Genomic DNA, 23,766 nt, shown 5'->3' with positions numbered 1-23,766 from the left:
TGCAATGAAGGCCAACACTCAATTTGCCTTCCTAATTGACATACCTGCATGCTAACATTTTTGTGATTCATTTACCAGGACACCCAGATCCCTCTGCACCACAGCATTCTGCAGTCTCTCCCCATTAAAATAATATTTTACTTTGCTGTTCTTCAGAAACTGGAAAACCTGAACTGGACTGGGACTCTCTCTCCTGAAAAACTGTGGATGCTCTGGGTCAACTGGAGCTTTCAAGACTGAGAATGATCATTTTTTGTTGAGTAAAGATATCTAGGGATATAAAGCAAGGTTGACTTGTGGTACAGACCAGTCATAAATAAATGATGGAATAGGCTCAAGGGGCTGAATGGCCTCCCCAGCTACTATGTGAGAACTGAAAGGGTAAATGAGTAAGCTAGTTTTATCAAAATGATTGGTGGTGAGAGAGATGCTTGATGGTACTCCTTGTTCTGTATTCCCCAACTTGACCAGTAACCATGGAACTGTATCCCTGGGAAACTCATAGTATGATACAGCACAGAAGGAGGCCATTCAGCCCATTTGTGCCTCTGTCAGCTCTTGTGGTTCCCAGAAGTTGAAAATAATCACAATTTAAACTCAAATGCTGGAGCTTCATCAAATATACTTCTCAGATCACACCATGTGCTGCAGACTGACCCATTGTTAGTTTGATACACTGAATGTAGTGCAGTAGTGAGTGATATGGCACTTTGGTTACTTAGAAATACATACATAATAGAATCCATATGGGTAGAGGTATGAAATAACAAGGGGATGAAGACACTGTTGGGTATAGTCTATAGGCCCTCTAACAGTAGCTATATTGTAGGACAGAGAATAAATCATGAGCTAATGGGAGCATGTAAAAAATGCAGTACATTAATCATGGGTGACTTTAATCTCCATATAGATTGAGAAAATCAAATTGGCAGAGGGAACCAAAAGCAAGAATTCATAGAGTGTATTGGGGACAGTTTCCTAGAATAATATGTTGTGGATCCAACCAAGGATCAGGCTATTTTGGATCTGGTAATGTGTACTGAGGCAGGTTTAATAAATGATCTCAGAGTAAAAGATCTAGGAAACAGTGACCATAACATGGTAGAATTTAGCATTTGGTTTGAGAGTGAGAAACATGGGTCAGAAACAACTGTGCTAAACTTAAATAAGGGTAATTACAAAGGAATGAGAGCAGAGTAGGCTGGAGTGGACTGGGAAAAGGAGTTTAGCAGAAAGGATGGTTGATGAACAATGGCAAATGTTTAAGAAAATAGTTCATGACTCACAACAAAGATACATCCCAGTGAAGAAGAAGGATTCTAGGAAAGGGATAAACCAGCCGTGGTTAATCAAGGAAGTTAAGGATAGTATCAAATTGAAAGAAAAACATACAATGCAGCAAAGATTAGGGGTAAGCCAGAGAATCGGGAAAATTTTAAAAACCAACAAAAGATGATGCAAAAAGTAATAAAGAGGGAGAAAATAAACTTTGAGGTAAATTAGCAAGTAGTATAAAAACGGAACAATAAGAGCTTCTTTAAATAGATAAAAAGGAAGAAGAGAGGCCAAAGTGAACATAGGATCCTTAGAGAATGGGGCTGGGGAAAGAATAATGGGGAACTAGGAAATGGCAGAGGAGTTGAATAAATACTTTGCATCAGTCTTCACGGTAGAAGGTGTTAATAGCATTCCAAAAATACTAAATAATCATGGGGCAAAAGCGCTGGGGTGGGGGGGGGGGGGGGGGGGCGGGGTGGGGGGGTGGGTTCTGTCGTACACAACTCGGTACTGTCGAGGGGTCGTGAGGACTCGAAACGTCAACTCTTTTCTTCTCCGCCGATGCTGCCAGACCTGCCGAGTTTTTCCAGGTAGTTCTGCTTTTGTTTTGGATTTCCAGCATCCGCAGGTTTTTTTTTTGTTTTTTAACCTCTTTGTAAAAGATGGGCCTCACCTCAACTGGTCCCAAGAGCAATGGTATTGCCATAACCATTTTATATTGGAAAAGGGCCAGGAAACCGTATGGGGAGCAGCGTGGATTGGGCGGTGGGTATCAGAAGGGAAATTAGATGGACACTCAAGGGAGAAAAGTTTGTGGGGCTACAGGAGGATGGCAAGGGAGGGATTGAATGGATGGCTCCAACAGGGGGGAGTTGGCACAGGGGCAATGGGCCGAGTGGCCTCTCTCGGTGCTGTCTGATGCTGGGAGGGTTGGTTTGGGAGGAAGCAGCAACCTCTGGGGCTGGATTGAGTGTTGGTTCAGGACGTTTCCCCTTTAAGGAGGAGAGGCAGTAGCTCATTTCCTGTGATGTGTTTGATTGAGGCCCTTACACTGAGCAGATTACACCGGGGAAAGGGGGCATCAGGGACCGGCTCCCAGTCACCAGCAAAGGCCGGCACAACGACAGGGAGCAGGAGAGGCGTCCACACCGAGTCAGGGTAAGAGCTGCAAGCAGGACCGGGGCAATGCAACCGGGGCAGAGCAATGCAACCGAGCCCGGGGTCTGGGGCAATGCAACCGGGTCCTGGGCAATGCAACCGGGGCAGAGCAATGCAACCGAGCCCGGGGTCCGGGGCAATGCAACCGGGGCAGAGCAATGCAACCGGGGGGGGGGGGGGGGGGAGAAATGCAACCGGGTCCGGGGCAATGCAACCGGGGGAGAGAAATGCAACCGGGTCCGGGGCAATGCAACCGGGGGAGAGAAATGCAACCGGGTCCTGGGCAATGCAACCGGGGGAGAGAAATGCAACCGAGCCCGGGGTCTGGGGCAATGCAACCGGGGGAGAGAAATGCTACCGAGCCCGGGGTCCGGGGCAATGCAACCGAGCCCGGGGTCCGGGGCAATGCAACCGAGCCCGGGGTCTGGGGCAATGCAACCGGGGCAGAGCAATGCAACCGGGGGGGGGGGGGGGAGAAATGCAACCGGGTCCGGGGCAATGCAACCGGGGGAGAGAAATGCAACCGGGTCCGGGGCAATGCAACCGGGGGAGAGAAATGCAACCGGGTCCTGGGCAATGCAACCGGGGGAGAGAAATGCAACCGAGCCCGGGGTCTGGGGCAATGCAACCGGTGGAGAGAAATGCTACCGAGCCCGGGGTCCGGGGCAATGCAACCGAGCCCGGGGTCCGGGGCAATGCAACCGAGCCCGGGGTCTGGGGCAATGCAACCGAGCCCGGGGTCTGGGGCAATGCAACCGGGTCTGGGGCATTGCAACCGGGGTAGAACAATGCAATTGAGCCCGGGGTCTGGGATATTGCAACCGGGGCAGAGCAATGCAACCGAGCTCAGGGTCCGGGGCATTGCAACCGGGGGAGAGAAATGCAACTAAGTGTGGGGCATTGCAACCGGGGCAGAGCAATGCAACCGAGCTCAGGGTCTGGGATATTGCAGCCAGGGAGAGAAATGCAACCGAGCCCGGGGTCTGGGATATTGCAACCGGGGAGAGAAATGCAACCGAGCCCGGGGTCTGGGATATTGCAACCGGGGGAGAGAAATGCAACCGAGCCCGGGGTCTGGGATATTGCAACCGGGGAGAGAAATGCAGCCGAGCCCGGGGTCTGGGATATTGCAACCGGGGCAGAGCAATGCAACCGAGCTCAGGGTCTGGGGCAATGCAACCGGGGCAGAGCAATGCAACCGAGCTCAGGGTCTGGGATATTGCAACCGGGGAGAGAAATGCAACCGAGCCCGGGGTCTGGGATATTGCAACCGGGGCAGAGCAATGCAACCGGGTCTGGGTCGGAGGCATTTTACAGGCGGCTCTGGCACTGGGGTGTTTTGCCGCTAGCCTTGGCACTGGAGCGTTGTATACAATCTCTGTAGAAGTGTTGATATTATTGGATCGTTGTAAATATCCAGTTTGTTGACTAATGTCCTTAAGGGAAGGAATCCTGCCATCCTTACCCGGTCTGGTCCTGTTTGTCTGGTTTTAGACAACATGGTTGATTCTTAAAAGGTGCTCAGTTACATCAGCGCCTTGCATTTATTTAGCACTATTAACGCAATAAAACATTCCAAGTGCTCCATCGGAGCAGTTATCAGACACTATTTAATACTAAAGCCACATAGGAGATATTAGGTCAGATGTCCAAATGCTTGGTCAAAGAGGTAGGGTTTAAAGAGCATAAAGGAGGAAAGTGAGGCAGAGTGGTTGAGGGAGGGAATACCAGAGCTTGGGGCCCAGACAACTGAAGGCACGGCTGCCAATGATAATGCCCCAATTTTAATCAGTCTTCAAGAGGCCGGAAGTGGAGGGACGTGGAGATCTCAGAGGGCTGAGGGCCTGTTGGAGGTTAGTGATAGGGACTGCTGAGGTCACTTGCAAACAGAAGTGTAAAATTACCCCACCAGCACCTTCCCGGGGTCACCCAGGAATAGACCAGCGATGCTCAGACCTCAGGGCTGACTGTCTACATAAAAATACTTCATTTAAAGAAAGAATAGAGCAGATTTTCTGTTGGGAGAATCTCCATTTTGGACATTTCAGTAAATTCACTATTGGACCTAAACAGCGAGAGGAAACTTGTAAGCGTTGGTTCTGTTCTGGGGTTCCCTCCATCAGCTGTGGTCTTGTAGAAGATGTTGGGTTTGGCTGAAATATTCATTCTTATCTTCAACTTGAGATGGGGGGAAGGAAGGAAGACAGCGAGGAAAGGTTGTGGGAAAATCGCCCAGCACTTTTGGAACATCCTTGAGTGGAGCAAGTTTAGTTGCAGTTAGAATCTGGACCCGTGCTCAGGTAGTTTAGATAGCTCGTGGTTACTTAGGCATTGGGCTAGTTGGTTTATCCTTAATGTGGGTGGAAGGGGATCTGTTCCGTTATCCAGGAATGCCAAAAGTTTATTGAGGGTCTGTCTGGGATGGACTGCAGTCTCGGTCTGTCCATCCTGAGGCTGCAAGATGGCAAACAACCTCACTGCTGTGGTTATGTTAGTCAGAGGCACCTGGTGAAACACCTGACTGAGCAAGGACTTAGTGATCTTTATTTAATTTTCAAGTGTCACTAGCAAAACCAGCATTTATTGCCCATCTCTAATTGCCCTTGAGAAGGTGGGGGTGAGCTGCCTTCTTGAACTGCTGCAGTCCATGTGGTTTGGGAACACCCACAGTGCTGTTAGGGAGGGAGTTCCAGGATTTGGACCCAGCGACAGTGAAGGAACGGCGATATATTTCCAAGTCAGGACGGTGAGTGACTTGGAGGGGAACTTCCAGGTGGTGGTGTTCCCATGTGTCTGCTGCCCTTGGCCTTCTAGATGGTAGTGGTCGTGGGTTTGGAAGATGATGTCTAAGGAGCCTTGGTGAATTCCTGCAGTGCATCTTGAAGATGGTGTGTCAGTGGTGGAGGGAGTGAATGTTGAAGTTGGTGGGATGCTGATCAAGCGGGGCTGCTTTGTCCTGGATAGTGTCTCATAAAGCAAGGATATTGGGTGTCTGCACTACAGGGTTCATCTCCTACTCCTGTGTTTGGAGGAATCTTGTGGATTAGGGAGTAGTTGGGAGATGACAGAGTCACTCCAGTTGTTGCTCCCCCAGGTGTTGGGTTTGATGCCATCTGATTTCCATGTTCTGTGAGGTGAATATCTGTCTCAGGAGGGAGTAGGGCTGACAATGAAAGATCAGAGGCATTGAGTACAAAACAAGGAACTGATGTTAAACCTTTATGAATCACTAGTTCGGTCTCAGCTGGAATATTTTGTTCATTTCTGGTCACCTAGCAGCGTCTGTGAGATTAATCTTTAATCCCTGAATTCTACAGAACAGTTCTACAGGGTTGGCAGGACATTTATTTCAGTAGAGTTGCCCTCCCTCTCCCTCAGTTTGCTGATTAGAGTTTTATTCCACTGCCCTAGCTAAGATAGGAAAGGTTGGTGTGGGTGGGGAATGTTTAACCCAGTGACACTCCATTGAGCAATGTTGAACTTTGTTGCCTGTGACCATGGTGATTGCTGAGGCTTTGAGTGTGTTGTTAAAATGAGTTTCATTTTTGAATGGGGGGCAGTGGAGATATCTTGGACACATTCTTTGAAAAATATCTGCAAATAACACGCAGCCTCCCACATGCTCTTATTTCCACACCCCCCCCCCCCCCACCCCCTCCAAATCCCTGCACAATATGGCTTACTGTGCAAAGACAGAGAGACCAAACTCCTCCACCTTGCACCAAGTCCACCTACCCAAACATCATCTGCTTGCTGACTTACATTGGCGCTTGGTTAAGCAATACATTTGAACTCTTATCCTTGTTTCAAACCCTTCCCTGGCCTCACCCTTCCCTATCTCTGTAAATCTCCTCCAGCCTCACAACCCTCTGAAGTATCTGCGCACCTCTTGAATATCCCCAATTTTAATTGCTCTCCATTGCTGGGCATGTCTTTAGCTGCCTGGACCCTAAACTCTGGAATTCTCTCCATAAACCTCATAGACCAACCTTGCTCTAATGTCTCCTTATATGTGGTCTGATAATGTTCCTGACAATGACCATTGGCCGTTTTCAGACATGAAAAGCACATACATGCACATTGCTGTTGACCCTCATGGCAAGAAGAGGAATAACTGGAGCAGAGGTATTATTTATTCATGGGAGGTGGTCAGCATCCGTTGCCCATCCCTAATTGCCCTTGAACTGAGAGGCTTGCTGGGCCATTTCAGAGTCAACCACATCGCTGTGGGTCTGGAGTCACATGTAGGCCAGACCGGGTAAGGACAGCAGATTCCCTTCCCTACATTAGTGAACCAGATGGGTTTTTATCACAATTACCTGGAAAAACTCAGCAGGTCTGGCAGCATCGGCGGAGAAGAAAAGAGTTGACGTTTCGAGTCCTCATGACCCTTCGACAGAACTGTTCTGTCGAAGGGTCATGAGGACTCGAAACGTCAACTCTTTTCTTCTCCGCCGATGCTGCCAGACCTGCTGAGTTTTTCCAGGTAATTCTGTTTTTGTTTTGGATTTCCAGCATCCGCAGTTTTTTTGTTTTTATCTCTGGGTTTTTATCACAATCGATGATAGTTTCATGGTCACCATTACTGAGGTTAGTTAGCTTAAATTTGTTTAATTAATTGAATTTAAATTTCACCAGCTGCTGTGGTGGGTTTTGAACCCATGTCCCCAGAGTGTTAGCCTGGGCCTCTGCATTACTGGTCCAGTGACATTACCACTATGCCATCGTCTATCCAATTGTCTAATGCAGGGCTGTTGAGTAATGCAGCAAACGCTCAACTCAACGCAGGCGGAATAGTTTTAATTGATTTCAACTTGGGTGTGGTTTAGGGGCCTTGAGATTTTTGGATAGGGCAGTGGGCATTCAGCCAGCTGATCACTATCGATAGTGCCTTCAGGAGAGGAGACGCTGTTATTCTCCATGATTTATAAAATACTGATTCAACCTCAACTGCATTATTGTGTCCAATTCAGGGCACCACACTTGGGAGGATGTGAGATGATACAGAAAAGATTCATGCGAATGGTTCCGAGGATGAGTTAATTCAGTTACATGGATTGGAGAGGTTGAGACTGTTCTCCTTGGTGAAGAGAAGGTTGACAGGAGATTTGATAACAGTATTCAAAACCATGAGGGGTCTGGACAGATTAGACAGGGGAGAAAGTGTTCCCACTGGTGGAAGGATTGAGAATCACAGAATGGTCTCCTTCTGTCCTGCAACCATTCGGCCCTTTAGCGTCTGTGTTGGTCCTCTGAAAGAGCAGTTCACCTGGTCCCATTCCCCCAGTGCCATTCTCCCCATCTTTTCCCTGTAGCCCAGCAAATTTTTTTCTGTTCAGATAATCATCCAATTCTCTTTTGAAAACCACAAGTGAAACTGCTTCTACCACACTCCCAGTCAGTGCATTCTAGATCCTTGCCCCTCACTGTGTAAAAATAAAATTTTTTCCCTGTGCTGCTAATGCTGCCATTCACTGGCTCTTGATCCTTTCACCAACAGGAACAGTTTCTGCCTATACAGCCCCTCATGGCACCCCAATTATTTATTACCCTGGATTGCTCCTTTTCCAGAACCTAAACCTTCTGATACAATGATCACTGTCCCTTAAATGTTCTCCGACTGACACTTGATTCACTTGGCCTGCCTCCTTCCCAAGAATCAGGTCTAGCAGTGCTTCCTTCCTGATTGGACTGGAAACATAGTGCTGCAGAAAAGTTTCCTGAACACTGTCTAGGATCTTTTGCTCCTCTCTTCCCTTTTCCCTACCAGTATCGAAGTCTATAGTTGGATAAAAGAAGTCCCCCATTGTAACTACCCTATATTTCTTGCATCTCTTTGTAATTTTCTAACAAATTTGTTCTTCTACATCTTTCCCACTAGTTGGTGGCCTATACAGTATATCCAGGTGTGTACTTGTACTTTACATTTTTTTTTAGCATTAATCAATTGCATTCTGTCATTGACCCCTCTAGGACACCCTCTCTCTCCAGCACTGTAAGATTCTCTTTAATCAATACTGCCACCCTCCTCCTATCATTCCTGATCACTTGGTGGCCATGAATATTTAATATCCAATCCTACTCTTTTTGAGCCAGGTCTCTCTCATTGTCACAACATTATATTTCCACATGCCAATCTGCATCTGCAACTCACCAGCCTTAGTTACCACACTCTGCCCATTCACCTACATTCACGGTAACCCTAAATTAGACATTAATGCATTGTTCTCACACTAAGCCCACCTAATACCTTCCTAATTCTGACTCTAGTGTTATCTGTCCCTCCCAAGACTTTTGCATTTTTAGTAATATTACCTCCTGGTTCCCACATCCCTGCCAAGTAAGTTTAAACCCTCCCCAATAGCACTAGCAAAATGCTCCACAAGGAAATTGCTCCTGGCTCTGTTTAGGTGCAACCCCATCTGGCCTGTACATATTGCATCTTCCCCAGAACTGGTTGCAATGTCCCAGGAATGTAAAGCCTCCCTCCTACACCACATTCATCCACTGTATCTTGCTATTTCAACACTCGTGTGTGGTACTGGGAGTAATCTGGCAATTTCTATGTTTGAGGTCCTGTTTGCTAATTTCCTACCAATTTCCCTAAATTCTGACTGCAGGACCACATCCCTCTTTCTACCTATGTCATTGTATTGATGTTGACCAGCCACTGCTGGTTGTTCACCGCCCCTCAAGGTGCTCTGCACCCACTGAGTGACATCCTTGGCCCTGGCATCAGAGAGGCATCATCCTGGTATAAGACTGGGCATCCATGAGGTGCTGTGGGCCATCAGCAGCAGCAGAATTGTACTTGAACACAATCTGTAACCTCATGGCCTGGCATGTCCCCCACTCTACCATTACTATGAAGCCAGGAGATCAACCCTGGTTCAATGAAGATTGCAGGTTGGCATGCCAGGAGCAGCACCAGGCATACCTAAAAATGAGATGTCAACCTGATGAAGCTATAAAGCAGGACTATTTGTGTACCAAACAGCATTATCATTTGGACAATTAAACACAATTATTTGTGGCGGAGGAGGCTCCACAAATAATCCCAACCTCGATGATGGGGGAGCCCAGCACATCAGTGCAAAAGATAAGGCTGAAGCTACAATCTTCAGCCAGAAATGCCAAGTGGGTGATCCATCTCGGCCTCCTCCGGATGTCCCCAGCATCACAGATGCCAGTCTTCAGCCAATTCAATTCACTCCAGGGGATATCAAGAAATGGCTGAAGGCACTGGATACTGCAAAGGCTATGGGCCCTGACAATATTCCAGCAATAGTATTGAAGACTTGTGCTCCAGAACTTGCTGTGCCCCTAACCAAGCTGTTCCAGTACAGCTACAACACTGGCATCTACCCGGCTATGTGGAATATTGCCCAGCTATGTCCTGTACAGAAAAAGTAGGGCAAATCCAACCCGGACATTTACTGCTCCATCAGTCTGCTCTTGATCATCAGTAAAGTGATGGAAGGGATCATCACCAGTGCTATCAAGCGGCACTTGCTTAGCAATAACCTGCTCACTGACGCCCGGTTTGGGTTCCGCCAGGGCCACTCAGCTCCTGACCTCATTACAGCCTTGGTTCAAACATGGACAAGAGAGCTGAGCTCCTGAGGTGAGGTGAGAGTGACTGCCCTTGACATCAAGGCAGCATTTGACCGAGTGTGGCATCAAGGAGCCCTAGCAAAACTGGAGTCAATGGGAATCAGGGGGAAAACTCTCCGCTGGTTGGAGTCATACCTTGCACAAAGGAAGATGGTTGTAGTTGTTGGAGGTCAGTCATCTCAGCTGCAGGACATCACTGCTGGAGTTCCTCAGGGTAGTGTCCTGGGCCCAACCATCTTCAGCTGCTTCATCTTTGACCTTCCTTCCATCACAAGGTCAGAAGTGGGGATGTTCGCTGATGATTGCACAATGTTCAGCACCATTCACAACTCCTCAGATACTGAAGCAGTCCATGTCCAAATGCAGCAAGACCTGGACAATATCCAGGCTTGGGCTGACAAGTGGCAAGTAACATTCACACCACACACGTGTCAGGCAATGATCATCTCCAACAAGAGAATCCAGCTATCACCCTTTGACATTCAATGGCATTACCATCACTGAATTCCCCACCATCAACATCCTGGGGGTTATCATTGACCAGAAGCTGAACTGGACTAGCCATATAAATACTGTGGCTATAAGAGCAGGTCAAAGGCTAGGAATCCTGGACATGTAACTCACCACCTGACTCCCCAAAGCCTGTCCACCATCTACAAGGCACAAGTCAGGAGTGTGATGGAATACTCCCCACTTGCCTGTATGAGTGCCCCTCTCACAACACTTGAAGTTTGATACCGTATAGGACAAAGCAGCCCACTTGATTGGCACCACATCCACAAACATTCACTCCCTTCACCACTGATACACAGTGTGTACCATCTACAAGATGCACTGCAGGAATTCACCAAGGCTCCTTAGACAGCACCTTCCATGACCACTCCCATCTAAAGGACAAGGGCAGCAGATAGATGGGAACACCACCACCTGGAAATTTCCCTCCAAGTCACTCACCATCCTGACTTGGAAATATATCACCGTTCTTTCACTGTCACCGGGTCAAAATCCTGGAACTCCCTCCCTAACAGCACTGTGGGTGTACACACACCACAGGGACTGCAGTGGTTCAAGAAGGCAGCTCACCACCACCTTCTCAAGGGACAATTAGAGATGGGCAATAAATGCTGGCCCAGCCAGCGAAGCCCACATCTCGTGAATGAATTTTTTAAAAATATGGGTTTTGGGCCCACAGATACCTAAATAGGCAGACGACTAGTCATGATTAATTCTAAAATGGTTTATTAAGAAATGATTTGGATATGATACATTAATTAGAAAAAAAAGATATGACCCGGAACAGTTGAGAGCAGTGTACTGATCTTGGAGGGCAGGCAAACGGTTGGCACAGAGTCTGTTGATCTCATCCTCCTCCTTGTCCATTCTGAAGAAGGCAGCTACCGGTGAGTACTGTAACCTCACCAGCACCTCTCACCGAGACACCCCCAGTATATACGACCCCACCAGGACATGGCCCCTGTGCCTGTGCACTTGTTAATACAGCCTTTTTTCTGGGGGCTGGTTGCTTACCCAGTGTCAATCACCTGTTGAAACTGTTCTGACCCATGGACACAGGTACTCAAAGCGTCAGGGTGGTTACTGCCCCACTTGTGGGTCACCCTGCACGAGGTCAGCCTTGTTGTTTGCATCCTGCTGAGGGTCATATCCTGGCTCTTTCTGTACATCTGCATAGATAAGGAGGTGCACACAGCACTATCCTAACAGCTTCAGAATGTCAACATGGAAGCCTGAATTAAGCCTGTTAAGAGGCCAAAGAGTTTAGAAATCCTTTTTTTCCAGAGAGGGAGAGAATCAATGCTTTTTAGAAAATCCTATTAAGGTAATTTCTGCATTACCGAGAACCTTTATGTTAAAGACACACATTTCTTAAATTGGATGCACCTCAGAAGCTGCAGAAACGCCTGTCTGCTCCTCGAGCTATTGAATCTTCAGCCACTGTTGTCTTCCCAATCTTCCCCATACCTCACCCCACTCACCGTACAGCCGAACTGATTTAAGATGATTAGCAAAGGAACCAAAGATGAAGGGTGGGTGTTTAGGATCTGGAACGTGCTTCTGAAATGTGGTGGAGGCAGATTCAGCCATGGCTTTTAAAAGAGAATTGGATAGTTATCTGAAGCTAAATAAGTGGAAAAGGTGAGGGGAGTGAGAGTCGCCAAGTTGCTATTGCAGAGATCTGGCTCAGACAGCAAGGTCTGAAAGGGCTTCTGTGTTAGAGCCATTCTGTGAGATAATTGGCAAAAAATTCAGAGAAGAAACTGCAAACTATTTTTATTTACCCAGTGACTTGGTATGATCTAGAATTCACTGCCTTAAAAGGTGATGGAAACAGGACTCACTAGGAAGTTTCAAAAACTTGAAAAAGAACTGTGGAAGGCTGTGGAGAAAGATCAGGGGAGTGAGGGGCTAATCAGTCACCCTTTTAAAGAGCCAGCAGAGGCACAATGGGCTGAATGGCTTCCTTGTGTGTGGGAAATTCACTGTTTCTATCTCCTTTCTCCTGTGCTATTTTCTCTTTATTCTTTCATGGGATGTGAGCATCACTGGCAGGGTCAGCACTTGTTGCCCATCCCTAATTGCCCCCGAACTGATTAGGCTTGTTAGGCCGTTTCACTGGCAGTTAAGAGTCAACCACGTTATTGTGGGTCTGGAGTCACGTGTAGGATGGCAGATTTCCTTCCCCAAAAGGGGCATTAGTGAACCAGATGGATTTTTATGATAGTTTTATGGTCGCCAACAGCTTTCAATTTCAGATTTTATTAACTGAATTTAAATTCAGCCATGAGCCTTGAACCCATGTCCCCCTGCATCTCCGGGGTCACTAGTCCAGTTACATAACCACTATGCTACTGTCTCCCTGTAATTTGTCTTCTGTGTATGAACCACACACAACAATTTGGTGTCCTCTGCAAGCTTTGAAATTATACACCTGCTTCCCGAGTCCCAAATTGTTTATGTAAATGGTGAACAACAGTGATCCCAACACCGATCCTTGTGGAACACCACTTCTTAAAATTGGCAGTTTGAGTAACAACCTGTAACCCCCTACTCTGTTTCCTGTTCTGTAACCACCTTGCTGCCCGATCTACTGGTCCCCTGACTCCAGATCTTCAGAGTTTAGTCAGAGAGTCCACCATGCGGTCCCTTTGTTGGAGGCTTTTTGGAAATCCAAATATATTACTTCTACCACGTTACTCTTATCTACCCTATCTGCTACTATTTCAAAGTGTTAGGTTAAGCTGCTCGAGCATGATCTTCCACAGTTATTTTCTTTTCGGTTTCTGGATGTTTTTCTATTGCCCTTTTGAGTAAGAAGTCTTTTGTTATTCCTACCACTACGTTAAACTGACTGGCCGACAGTTCCCTGGAGTTGTTCTATCTCGCTTTTTAAAAATAGGAATCACACCAGCTGCCCACCAGTCCTTTGGCAAGATTCCCTTTTCCAGTGGCTGTGGGAAGTGGGGGTTTGAAGCCAGTATTGATTGAAGTTTTTTTTATAAAGGCACAGCACCAACAGTGTTGCCTTTTATGCAGGGTTTCACCAGATGTACAAAGATGAAAGCTTTGGAAGATGTTTCCTGTTCCCTGCAATGACTGCAAAAATCCTTTTCCTCTTGTGACTGTCGATTGTGTATATTAACATCACTGTTATTTTTTTCGTTGGATTCTTGATCCAGGCCCACATCCTCCTTTTATTTGCTATATTTACAAGGCACAAGTCAGGAGTGTGATGGAATACTCCCCACTTGCCAAGATGAGTGCAGTTCCCACAACACTCAAGAAGCTCGACACCGTCCAGGACAAAGCAGCCCCGCTTGATTGACACCCCATCCACAAACATTCACTCCCTCCACCACCGATGCACAGTAGCAGCAGTGTGTGTACCATCTACAAGATGCACTGCAGCAACTCACCAGGGCTCCTTCGACAGCGCCGCCCAAACCCACACCCACTACCATCTAGAAGGACCAGGGCAGCAGACACATGGGAACAGAGGGTTGGCGCCGAGGGAGCGCTGCCCCGTCGGAGGGTCGGCGCCGAGGGAGCGCTGCCCCGTCGGAGGGTCGGCGCCGAGGGAGCGCTGCCCCGTCGGAGGGTCGGCGCCGAGGGAGCGCTGCCCCGTCGGAGGGTCGGCGCCGAGGGAGCGCTGCCCCGTCGGAGGGTCGGCGCCGAGGGAGCGCTGCCCCGTCGGAGGGTCGGCGCCGAGGGAGCGCTGCCCCGTCGGAGGGTCGGCGCCGAGGGAGCGCTGCCCCGTCGGAGGGTCGGCGCCGAGGGAGCGCTGCCCCGTCGGAGGGTCGGCGCCGAGGGAGCGCTGCCCCGTCGGAGGGTCGGCGCCGAGGGAGCGCTGCCCCGTCGGAGGGTCGGCGCCGAGGGAGCGCTGCCCCGTCGGAGGGTCGGCGCCGAGGGAGCGCTGCCCCGTCGGAGGGTCGGCGCCGAGGGAGCGCTGCCCCGTCGGAGGGTCGGCGCCGAGGGAGCGCTGCCCCGTCGGAGGGTCGGCGCCGAGGGAGCGCCGCAGTGTCAGAGAGGAAGCGCTAGACTTGGCGTTCTTGTTAGGAAAGCAGCTAATAAGGCACATGAGATGTAAGAACGTAAGATATAGGGACAGGAGTTGACCATTCAGCCCTGGAGCCTGCTCCAATACGTTCATGACTAATCGTCACCTTAACCTCCATTTTCCTGCCTGCTCCCCAAATCTTTGATTTCCCCAGGAGCCCAGAGTCTGGCTATTTCAGCCTTAAATATATTAAATGGTGGAGTTTGAGGAATTGTTTTTTTTAAAATTCATTCATTGGATTTGGGTGTGACTGGATAGGCTACTCTTTAATGCCCAACCCTTATTGCGCTTGGCCAGGGGACAGTTAAGGGTCAGCCACATTTCTGTGGGTCTGGAGTCACATGTAGGCCAGACCGGGTAAGGGTGGCAGATTTCCTTCCCTAAAGGACATTAGTGACGCAGATGGGTTTTTTACAACAATTGGCAATGGTTTTGTGGTCATTGTCAGTAACGTCATCTTTAAAACCAACTTTAACTCAGGTTGTGTAAAATTAAGACAGTTGTTGATTCTCATGAATGACACATACCGAATAATTTATCATTCTCTGCTGTATTAGGATCGATAATAGTCACAATCATAAAACCTGTTGCTTAAACAGAGGGTATTATTTACAGCCAAGGTGTAACTATACCGCTCCAACAGTTTTACTTAGAGCACAATCTTGTTATTTTTTGTTTAGAATAATCATTTGAAACTGTAAGATGCAGCGAAATGATTAGCCTTCAGCCCCACAATAAAACCACAGCTTTTCTCAACATAATTCTTTAGATACTTGGTTTTTATTGAAAAATCGTCATGGTGACAGGTGCTGAATTATGGAGGTACAAGGGAAACAAGTGGTCCTAATTCATAACATAGTTATAGACTATCGTTAAAATAAAAATAAAAGTATAAAATAATAAAAGGATTGAACGTTTCAGCATAAAACAATACATCGCAAAATGCCGGTCTCCTTAATTTACGCAATAATAATGGATGGTCTGCTGCACTCTGCCATTTCTATTCAAATCCTTAGGTCCTTTGTTGTCAGGTTAAGTTAATTAAATTCTAAATCATTTGCATCCTATTTGTGAGTTTTTTTTAAAGTAGGGGTTTGGGCTGTCCCAGAGTCTATTCGTTCTGTATCTAATTTGTGGAATTCCATCGCACGTTTACTTTAAAGGCTTTTTCCATGTTGTTGCAATCCAACTGGAAAAGGTTGGGAGCTGCAAACGAGATGTTAAAGAACTGGGTGTGGCCCTGGAGCAGCAGGTTGCAGGGCCCTGGTTTAGGACTTGGAATGCAGATTCAATCGCGGCCTTTAAAAAGGGACATTGCATATTTGAAGGTTGGCTATTGCAGAGGAGTGGGTGAAGAGTGGGGAGGGAAACTCTTTCAAAGAAGCCAGCGTAGAATGGAAGGGTTCCGCCTGTTCTTTGCTATTCAGTGGTTCTCTGATTAATCTCCAGCGATGATCCAACTTTCTGTTTCCTTCCAGGAGCCGGGTTGGGGTTGGTGATCCACGATGCCAAGGCTGAGCCACAGTGAATACGTCCTCCAGCAGTTGAACAACCAGAGGGAGTGGGGCTTCCTGTGTGATTGCTGTATCATTATCAATGACATTTACTTCCGTGCCCACAGAGCTGTGCTGACTGCCTGCAGCTCCTATTTCAGAATGATGTTCATCAGCCAGCAGCAGCTAACAGGGAACCTCAGTCTGAGCAATGTTAACATCAGTGCGGAGTGCTTTGACCTCATCCTGCAGATCATGTACCTGGGGAGGCTGGTGGGAGTTCCCTCTGACTTTGAGGAGTTGCGATCGGCCATGACCTTCCTGCAGCTTTACTATGTGCCCAAGAGTTTGGACGAGCTGCAGGAGAGCGATGGGAAGCCTGTCCAGTCACCGCCGTTGGCTTTTGCTCGTCCCAAAGGCTCCATGATGTTTGGGGTCCGTATGTACGATGACCCGCTGGAGGCGACCAAGAGGACCCGGAGGGAGCCGAGCCCCGAGGTCAACAGGGTCTGTGCTGTCCCTCCACCCCCCCTGCCCCCTCTCCCGCTGCTGCCCTCCGGCGTGGAGCGCGTGCCCAGGAAGCAGGCCCCCAGCCCTCCCCGCAAACAGAGCCGGACGGGCCTGAAGGGGAGGCTCCACCACCGCTTTGGCAAGCGTTACACCTGCGACTGTTGTGGCTTCGTCTTCAGCTGTGAGAAGCTCCTGAACGAGCACGCGCTGACCTGCAACAGCAGACGCGCTCCACCCCGGCCGGAAGGAGGTGGGGAGGAGAGTGGCTCCGACAAGATCGAGAGGATTGGCGAGGAGGGCCCCGGGGGGAGGGCGGACTCCTCGGAGGTCCCCACAGAGGAGAGCTCGGAGAATGACACCGACTCCAAGGGGGACCTCAGGGATTCCGCAACCAACACCCACCTGGTTAAAAGCGAGCCCGAGGACACAGCGGCTGTTGACCTGCGCGATATCACCGTGGTCCAGGTGGTGGACGATGGTGAGCTCCCCTCCGATGAGGAGAAGGAAGAGGGAATGACCTTTGAGGAAGCGGGCAAACTCTACAGCAACTTCCCCACCCAGAGGAGGGCCGCTCTGGGTAACAGCCACCGACGGACAGTGGAGCAGGTCAAGGGTCACTCGGGCTGGACAGTGGACGAGAAGGAGGAGGAGGAGGAGGAGGAAGAGGAAGAGGAGGAGGACGACACGCTGGACGGCGCCCTGAAGATGGAGCCGCCGGGGGAGGGAGGCAGTCCCCTGGGGCCAGCCTGCGAGCTGTGTGGGGTGGCACTGCCCGAGAGTGAGCGCTCTGCTCACTATGTGGCGCACCACGTGGAGAGCGTGTGCGCCTGTGGCAAGTGCGGGCGGATCCTGGTGAAGGGGGGCCGGTTGCAGGAACACGCCGAGCGTTGCCTGGGGGGGCACGACGCCCTCTACACCTGGCAGTCCGGGGGCGAGCTGCTCCCCTCCTCGGCCTCAGTGCCCACCGAGGACCCCTCGCCCGAGGGCCTGGCCCACGAAGCCGGCCGGTTCACCTGCCAGGTGTGTGGGGGCAGCTTCAAGCAGCGGTGCCAGCTCCAGGAGCACATGTACCGGCACGCGGGCCGCAACTTCCAGTGCCCGCAGTGCGCCCGGACCTTCGACCAGGAGAAGCTGTGGGTCGAGCACGTCTCCTGCTGCATGTTTGGCCAGCCCGCCCGCGAGGCCACCTCCGAGCGGGCTGACCGGAGGAAGCACGTCTGCAACCTCTGCGGCAAGGCCTTCTACCAGCGGTGCCACCTGCGGGAACACTTCACCACCCACACCAAGGAGAAGGAGTTTGCCTGCCAGATCTGCGGCAAGGAATTCCTGCGGGAACGTCTGCTCCGACTGCACCTGGACATGCACCGGGGGGACGCCCGCTACGTCTGCCCCAGGTGTGGCCAAGGCAGCTACCGGAAGCATGACCACCTGCGGCACATGGTGTCTCACCTGGCGGGCAGGGAGGTTATCTGCGAGGTCTGCTTCCAGGTGTTTGGCGATGGCGAGTTGCTAGAGCGTCACACTGATGTTCACCTCCACGCCTGCACCCTGTGCGGGGACAAGTTCAAACTGAAGAAGGAGCTGACCATGCACCACCTGACCAGCCACACCAAGAAGGTGTGAGTGACCCCTCCCCCCCCCCCCGCGACACACACCCACCCACACGTAACCCCTGACCCTGACCCCCCCCCCCCCCCCCCCCCCCCGACCCCATGATGATGTTGGGCCAAGTACTTCACTGGACCTGCTAAGAACTTGAATCTCTTCTTTTCATTGCAAGTTACCTACCCTCCCCTCCCCCCCGCCAAACACAGCCGGCTGTCCACGCAGCCCTAGTCTCTCCCCCCCCCCCGTCCCTGCTTGCAGAATGACGTGGGGGGAGGGGGGTCTCTCAGTGGAAATGTCTGGCGTTGGAGGCAATCATGCAGGATTCTCCCCACCCCCACCCCCCAGCTTAGCAGGAGGAGATTAGCTACGCGAATGGCCATCCTAACCCCAGGGCACTCGCACCCAATGTCACCATCAGCAACTCCAAGGCCCAAGTGAGACCAGTTCACTCAGGATATTATGGGGTGCTTTACCACACATTCGATCACTGATTTAACTGGGAGGAACTGACACTGGTGCCTTTAATTCCAAACCATAAACCTTCAAACTTGGCAAGTTTACATCACCAGTTGTTCAGTGAGACAACGATCCGGGTGGTGCTTTCTCCATCGTATCGGGAATGTACATTTTGCACATGGGCTGTAGAATTGCAATTTTTTTTTTTTAATGATATCCACCTTTTCTGTCTCTAATGGACTGATTTCTTTTCTCTGTCCAGTGAGTGACCTTTGCTACGCTGTTGAACAAATTGTCAGTGAATACTCCAAGTGACACTTTGAGGCACATCTGTGTCCAGTAGTCCACTTTTGTGTGGTGTGCACAGCTAGAGAAAGCAGAATTGTTCTGCTTGGAGCAGAGAAGGTTCAGGGAAGAGTTGATAGTTGTCCAAAATTACTAATGGGCTTTGACAGAGTGAATAGAATCTATTTCCAGTGGCAGGCGGGTCAGTAACCAGAGGACACAGATGGAAGATAAGTAGGAAAAAGCAGAGGGATAGAAGAGACAGTTTTATGCAGTGAATTATGATCTGAAAGAGAATATTTGCAGGGCTGTGGGGACCGAGTGGGAGAAGGAGTGGGACGAATTGGATCGCTCTTTCAAAGTGTAGACATGATGGGCCAAATGGCCTCCTGTGCTGTGTCATCCTATCACTTAGTAATACACGGGCATGACAGCCATGATCCTGAGCACAATTTAAAAAGGATAAGTAATAATTTACAGTTTACAGCCAGGCAGGGCTGGGTTGGAAGCAGATCCTCTACAAGAGCTTTGAGACCCACTCTCATGTTGTTTTTGATCACCCCATGGAAGTGAGATAAGCACTGTCTCCCCACAGAGACCCTGGATTGAGAGCTGTGTCTGGAGAGCGGCGGGGGGGAGAGTCACTGGAATTTACCAGTGTTACAGTGAGGATTAGTCCAGTTTGATTTCAGCAGGGTTCACCTCCCAATCTGTCTGCCTCTCGCTCTACCCATCTCTCTCGGCTCTGTAGAGTGGACAGTGGTTGTTTCAGCAGATATCTGCTGACTGCAGAGCAATAACCTGGTTCTAATCTCCCAGCACTGAGGCTGTGATCTTGGAGCTTTCCAGTCGGAGTCCTGTAACTGCCCTTCCCATCCACCCCTCAGACCAAGACCATTGTTACACAATTGATGAGAAGGGCCTGTGTGCACAGTAATCAATCTGCACCATGCAAGCTTCAAAGTGCTGCTGCTTTCTAGTGAGGCTGTTTGCTCATGGTCCCTCCCTCTGTCCCTCTGTCTCCCTCCCTCTGTCTCCCTCCCTCTGTCCCTCTGTCTCCCTCCCTCCTCTCTGTCTCCCTCCCTCCCTCCCCTCTGTCTCGTCCATCTCTCCAGTGCAGTGTGCCACCTCATCCTCCTGTGTTGCTGGTTACAGGTAACCAACTCAACTGACAATTCCTGGTTTAGGGAGACAAAGCAAAAGGTGTAAACAGCTGGTTTTACTGGGCCCTATAAATGCCTTATGGAAGCAATACAAAAGCTTAATTGTGAATCAATGTACTGTTTTAAGAGCCTGAAAGTGGATGGTTAAATCTTTCTTCAGTTTTTTTAATTCCATTTTTAATAAAAATGTTCAGGATGTATGCAGCAACACTAACCAATACTGGACTCCTGTTTCTCTTATTTTTTCTTACACTCTTATGCTCTCAGTTCACTCCACCACCCCTGCCTCTATCCAGCCCAGCACTGAGTGCAGATCCACGAGCAAAACCAACAATATATATTGACACAATGTCGTGGGAGTTACTGGATGGAGATCAGAACTGGATTGGTCATAACTTGAGCATCGGATTTGACCATGAGCTGATCTTGCACCCTCATAATCAGCTCTGTCACAAAACCACCTACTTCCACCTCTACTTCACCCTGAGATGATTCTCTGACTTTATATCAGCTCCCTCACCAAGCCCATCATTTCAGGAGTGAAGTGGAATGTTCCGCACTTGTCTGGATGAACGCAGATCCAACAACATGCTCGATCAAGGACAAAGCAGCTGACTTGATCAGCACCCCTCCACCACGTTCAACGTTCACTCCCTACACCACCGACGCACAGTAGCAGCAGTGTGTGTCATCTACAAGACGCAGTGCAGCAGCTCACCAAGGCTCCTGCGACAGCACTTTCCAAACCCACGACCACTACCATCCAGAATGACAAGGGAAGTAGATAGATGGGAACACCACCACCTGGAATTTCCTCTCCAAGCCGCTCACTATCCTGACTTGGAAATATATCGCATTCCTTCACTGTCACTGGGTCAAAACCCTGAAACTCCCTCCCTAACAGCACTGTGGGTGTACCTACTCTACATGGACTGCAGCGGTTCAAGAAGGCAGCTCATCACCACCTTCTCAAGGGGCAACTAGGGATGGGAAATAAATGTTGGCTTAGGCAGCGATGCTCACGTACTCTGAATAAATTAAAAAGACTTAATCCTAGTGCTATTGGATGGAGATTTACTTCATCTAACTCGTATGGTGAGTGTTTGGAGCAGAAGAACTGGAGTAGACCATTCTGCTCCTTCAGCCTCTTCTGCTTGGTAATTACATCCTGGCTGATCTGTATCTCAAACAATGTACCTGTTAAGCTGTGCATGTGCATAGCCTTGTTCTGGGTTAAATATCGCTTGTATGTTACTCAAAAATAATTAAAGTTATTGCAGATTGGAAATAAAACTATCAGCACACAACAATGAAACTTTACCAGGGGTAGTCTCGTTCGGCTGCTGTGTTTCTATATTCTTTAAGACAAAGTTATCAAAATTTTATCCAATTTCAGTTTTGAATTTTCGATTGTCCCTCAGCATCGATATCTATCTGGAGGTGCAGTGCAGAATGTCACATTTCTTACTTTGCGTAAAGAAATCCCTCCTGACATCAGTTCCAAGCAGCCGAGCACGGTGTTCTTCACTGCAAACCTCACAGCCAGTGGCAGCTCCCATCCTCACGATGATGTGCGGCTTCCCGACTCTCCCTTTCCTGTGATCTCGCTGAGTGCCGCGAGATTCGTTTTAAAGTCGTTTCCCATGTGACTGGCCCGGAGACATGTCGGAGCGGCCTCTCTCCACTCTCTGAGCTGTGGCGGGATCTTGAATGGGAACGCAAGCCTAGGAGAAGGCAGCAGCAAGAGGATGAGTCAGGGAGTTGGGGGGGGGGGTCTCTGCGAGAGGGTGGGTCAGAGGGGGAAGAGGGGCCATAACTCGAAGGTTGGGGGAGGTGGAGAGACCACAATGCTGTGGGTTGGGGAGGAGGAGAAGGATAAGGGAGCAGGATTGGTGGCAGGCAGCGGGTAACAAATAGAAAGTTTCTCTTAACTTTTATATCTTTAAATTTATTTTATTTCATTTACCAATTTAGCAATGTAGAATATTGCCACTTTAGTAAGTTTTGCATTATTCAGCTTTTAAAAAGCTTACTTTGCATCGGTGCATTTTCAATTCCATATATTTTCCTGGTTATTGTTTTACAAATGCTGTATCTTAATTGCACGTTTACTTATTTTTAAGAATAATATGTGATTTTGTATCAGTTGCGCGTGTCGCTCTGTAACATTACATCATGAAGCAGTAGTAAACGATGATGAAAGCAAAGAACTGATGCTGGAAATCCAAAACAAAAACAAAAATACCTGGAAAAACTCAGCAAGTCTGACAGTCCGCAAAACGTCAGCTGTGCTCTTCTCCACCGATGCTGCCAGACCTGCTGAGTTTTTCCAGCAAACAATGATAATTTATTGAAATCGTCGATGTGGCTCTCACGCTGCCGGTTTTTTTTTTTTTGCTGAAGTGACCTTGCTTGACAAATAGTGAAGATCACTGGCCCAGCTCCAAGTTTAAGGTTATGCCCCCCTTGTTCTCGATTTCCCCCAACAAGAGAACACGTTTCTCTATATCAACCCTATCAAACCCTTATTGAATACCCCTCGATCAGACCACATCTCAATCACGTAAACTGAAGGAAATACAAGTCTGGTTTATGGATCCGCCACTTACATCCTTTTATCCCCAGTTTGATTGTAGTGAATCTGCACTGCACTTTCTCAAAGGCCAGTACATCCTTCCTGATTGGCCGTGCACAGAACAGAACACAGTTACTGCTGACAGGGTCTGGCCAGCACGTTATACAACTGCAGCATCATGTTCTTCCCCCTGCACCAAAAACACCTGGAAAAACTCAGCAGGTCTGGCAGCATCTGCGGAGAGGGACACAGTTAACGCTTCTAGTCCGAGTGACTCTTCAACAGAACTAAGTAAAAATAGAAGAGAGGTGAAATATAAGCTGGTTTAAGGGGGGGTGGGACAGGTAACACTGGATAGAGGGCCAGTGATAGGTGGAAATAACCAAAAGATGTCACAGACAAAAGGACAAAGAGGTGTTGAAGGTGGTGATATTAGCTAAGGAATGTGCTAATTAAGGGTAGAAAGCAGGACAAGCAAGGTACAGATAGCCCTAGTGGGGGTGGGGTGGGGGGAAGGAATCAAAAAAGGCTAAAAGATAGAGATAAAACAATGGATGGAAATACATTTAAAAATAATGGAAGTAGGTGGGAAAAGTTCTCCCCCTGTGTATTCCAACTATTTGAGATAAAGGCCATTATTCCATTAGCCTTTTCAATTATGTTTACATCTGCACCTTTTGGTATGGGAACAGAAAATGCTGGAAATACTCAACAGGTCTGGCGGAATGTGTGTGTGGAGAGTTAAACAGAGTTTATGTCTCGTGTGTGATCAGTGCTTGCTATGCATGTTTGCTTGGATAGTGTAGAATGAGTCCATTCATGATCACCATCCAGTCAGCCAAACTGGGAAAGAAGCTTTTCTTGTTTGTCCTTGGATATGAGTGTCGCTGACAAGGCTGGCATTTGTTGGCCGTTCCCTAGTTGCCCTTGAGAAGGTGGTGATGAGCTGAGCTGTGGTTTATGTGTATATCAGCCGAGGATAGGCTCAGATTGGACTCTAGTCACTTTCACTGGGTCAAAATCCTGGACATATCCCTCCCTAACCGTGTTTCG

General features: G+C 48.9%; 1 protein-coding gene across 1 annotated transcript; it reads left to right on the top strand.

Moving 5' to 3' along the window:
- The first annotated feature begins 2,309 nt into the window (after positions 1–2,309).
- Positions 2,310–18,261, top strand: zbtb1 (zinc finger and BTB domain containing 1). The gene is made up of 2 exons (XM_041214695.1): positions 2,310–2,436; positions 16,102–18,261. The coding sequence occupies exon 2, from the start codon at positions 16,129–16,131 to the stop codon at positions 18,247–18,249; it is 2,121 nt and encodes a 706-aa protein (XP_041070629.1). The 5' UTR covers positions 2,310–2,436; positions 16,102–16,128; the 3' UTR covers positions 18,250–18,261.
- Positions 18,262–23,766: the final 5,505 nt, after the last annotated feature.

Source organism: Carcharodon carcharias, chromosome 20, assembly GCF_017639515.1.
Source record: "Carcharodon carcharias isolate sCarCar2 chromosome 20, sCarCar2.pri, whole genome shotgun sequence".
NCBI classification, from domain to species: domain Eukaryota; kingdom Metazoa; phylum Chordata; class Chondrichthyes; order Lamniformes; family Lamnidae; genus Carcharodon; species Carcharodon carcharias.
Note: the sequence above shows the minus strand (reverse complement) of the source record. Positions and strands in the feature narration are given on the sequence as shown.

Excerpts from the sequence above, each read along its gene's own strand:
- zbtb1 (XM_041214695.1), top strand. The coding sequence starts at position 16,129 with ATGCCAAGGCTGAGCCACAGTGAATACGTCCTCCAGCAGTTGAACAAC.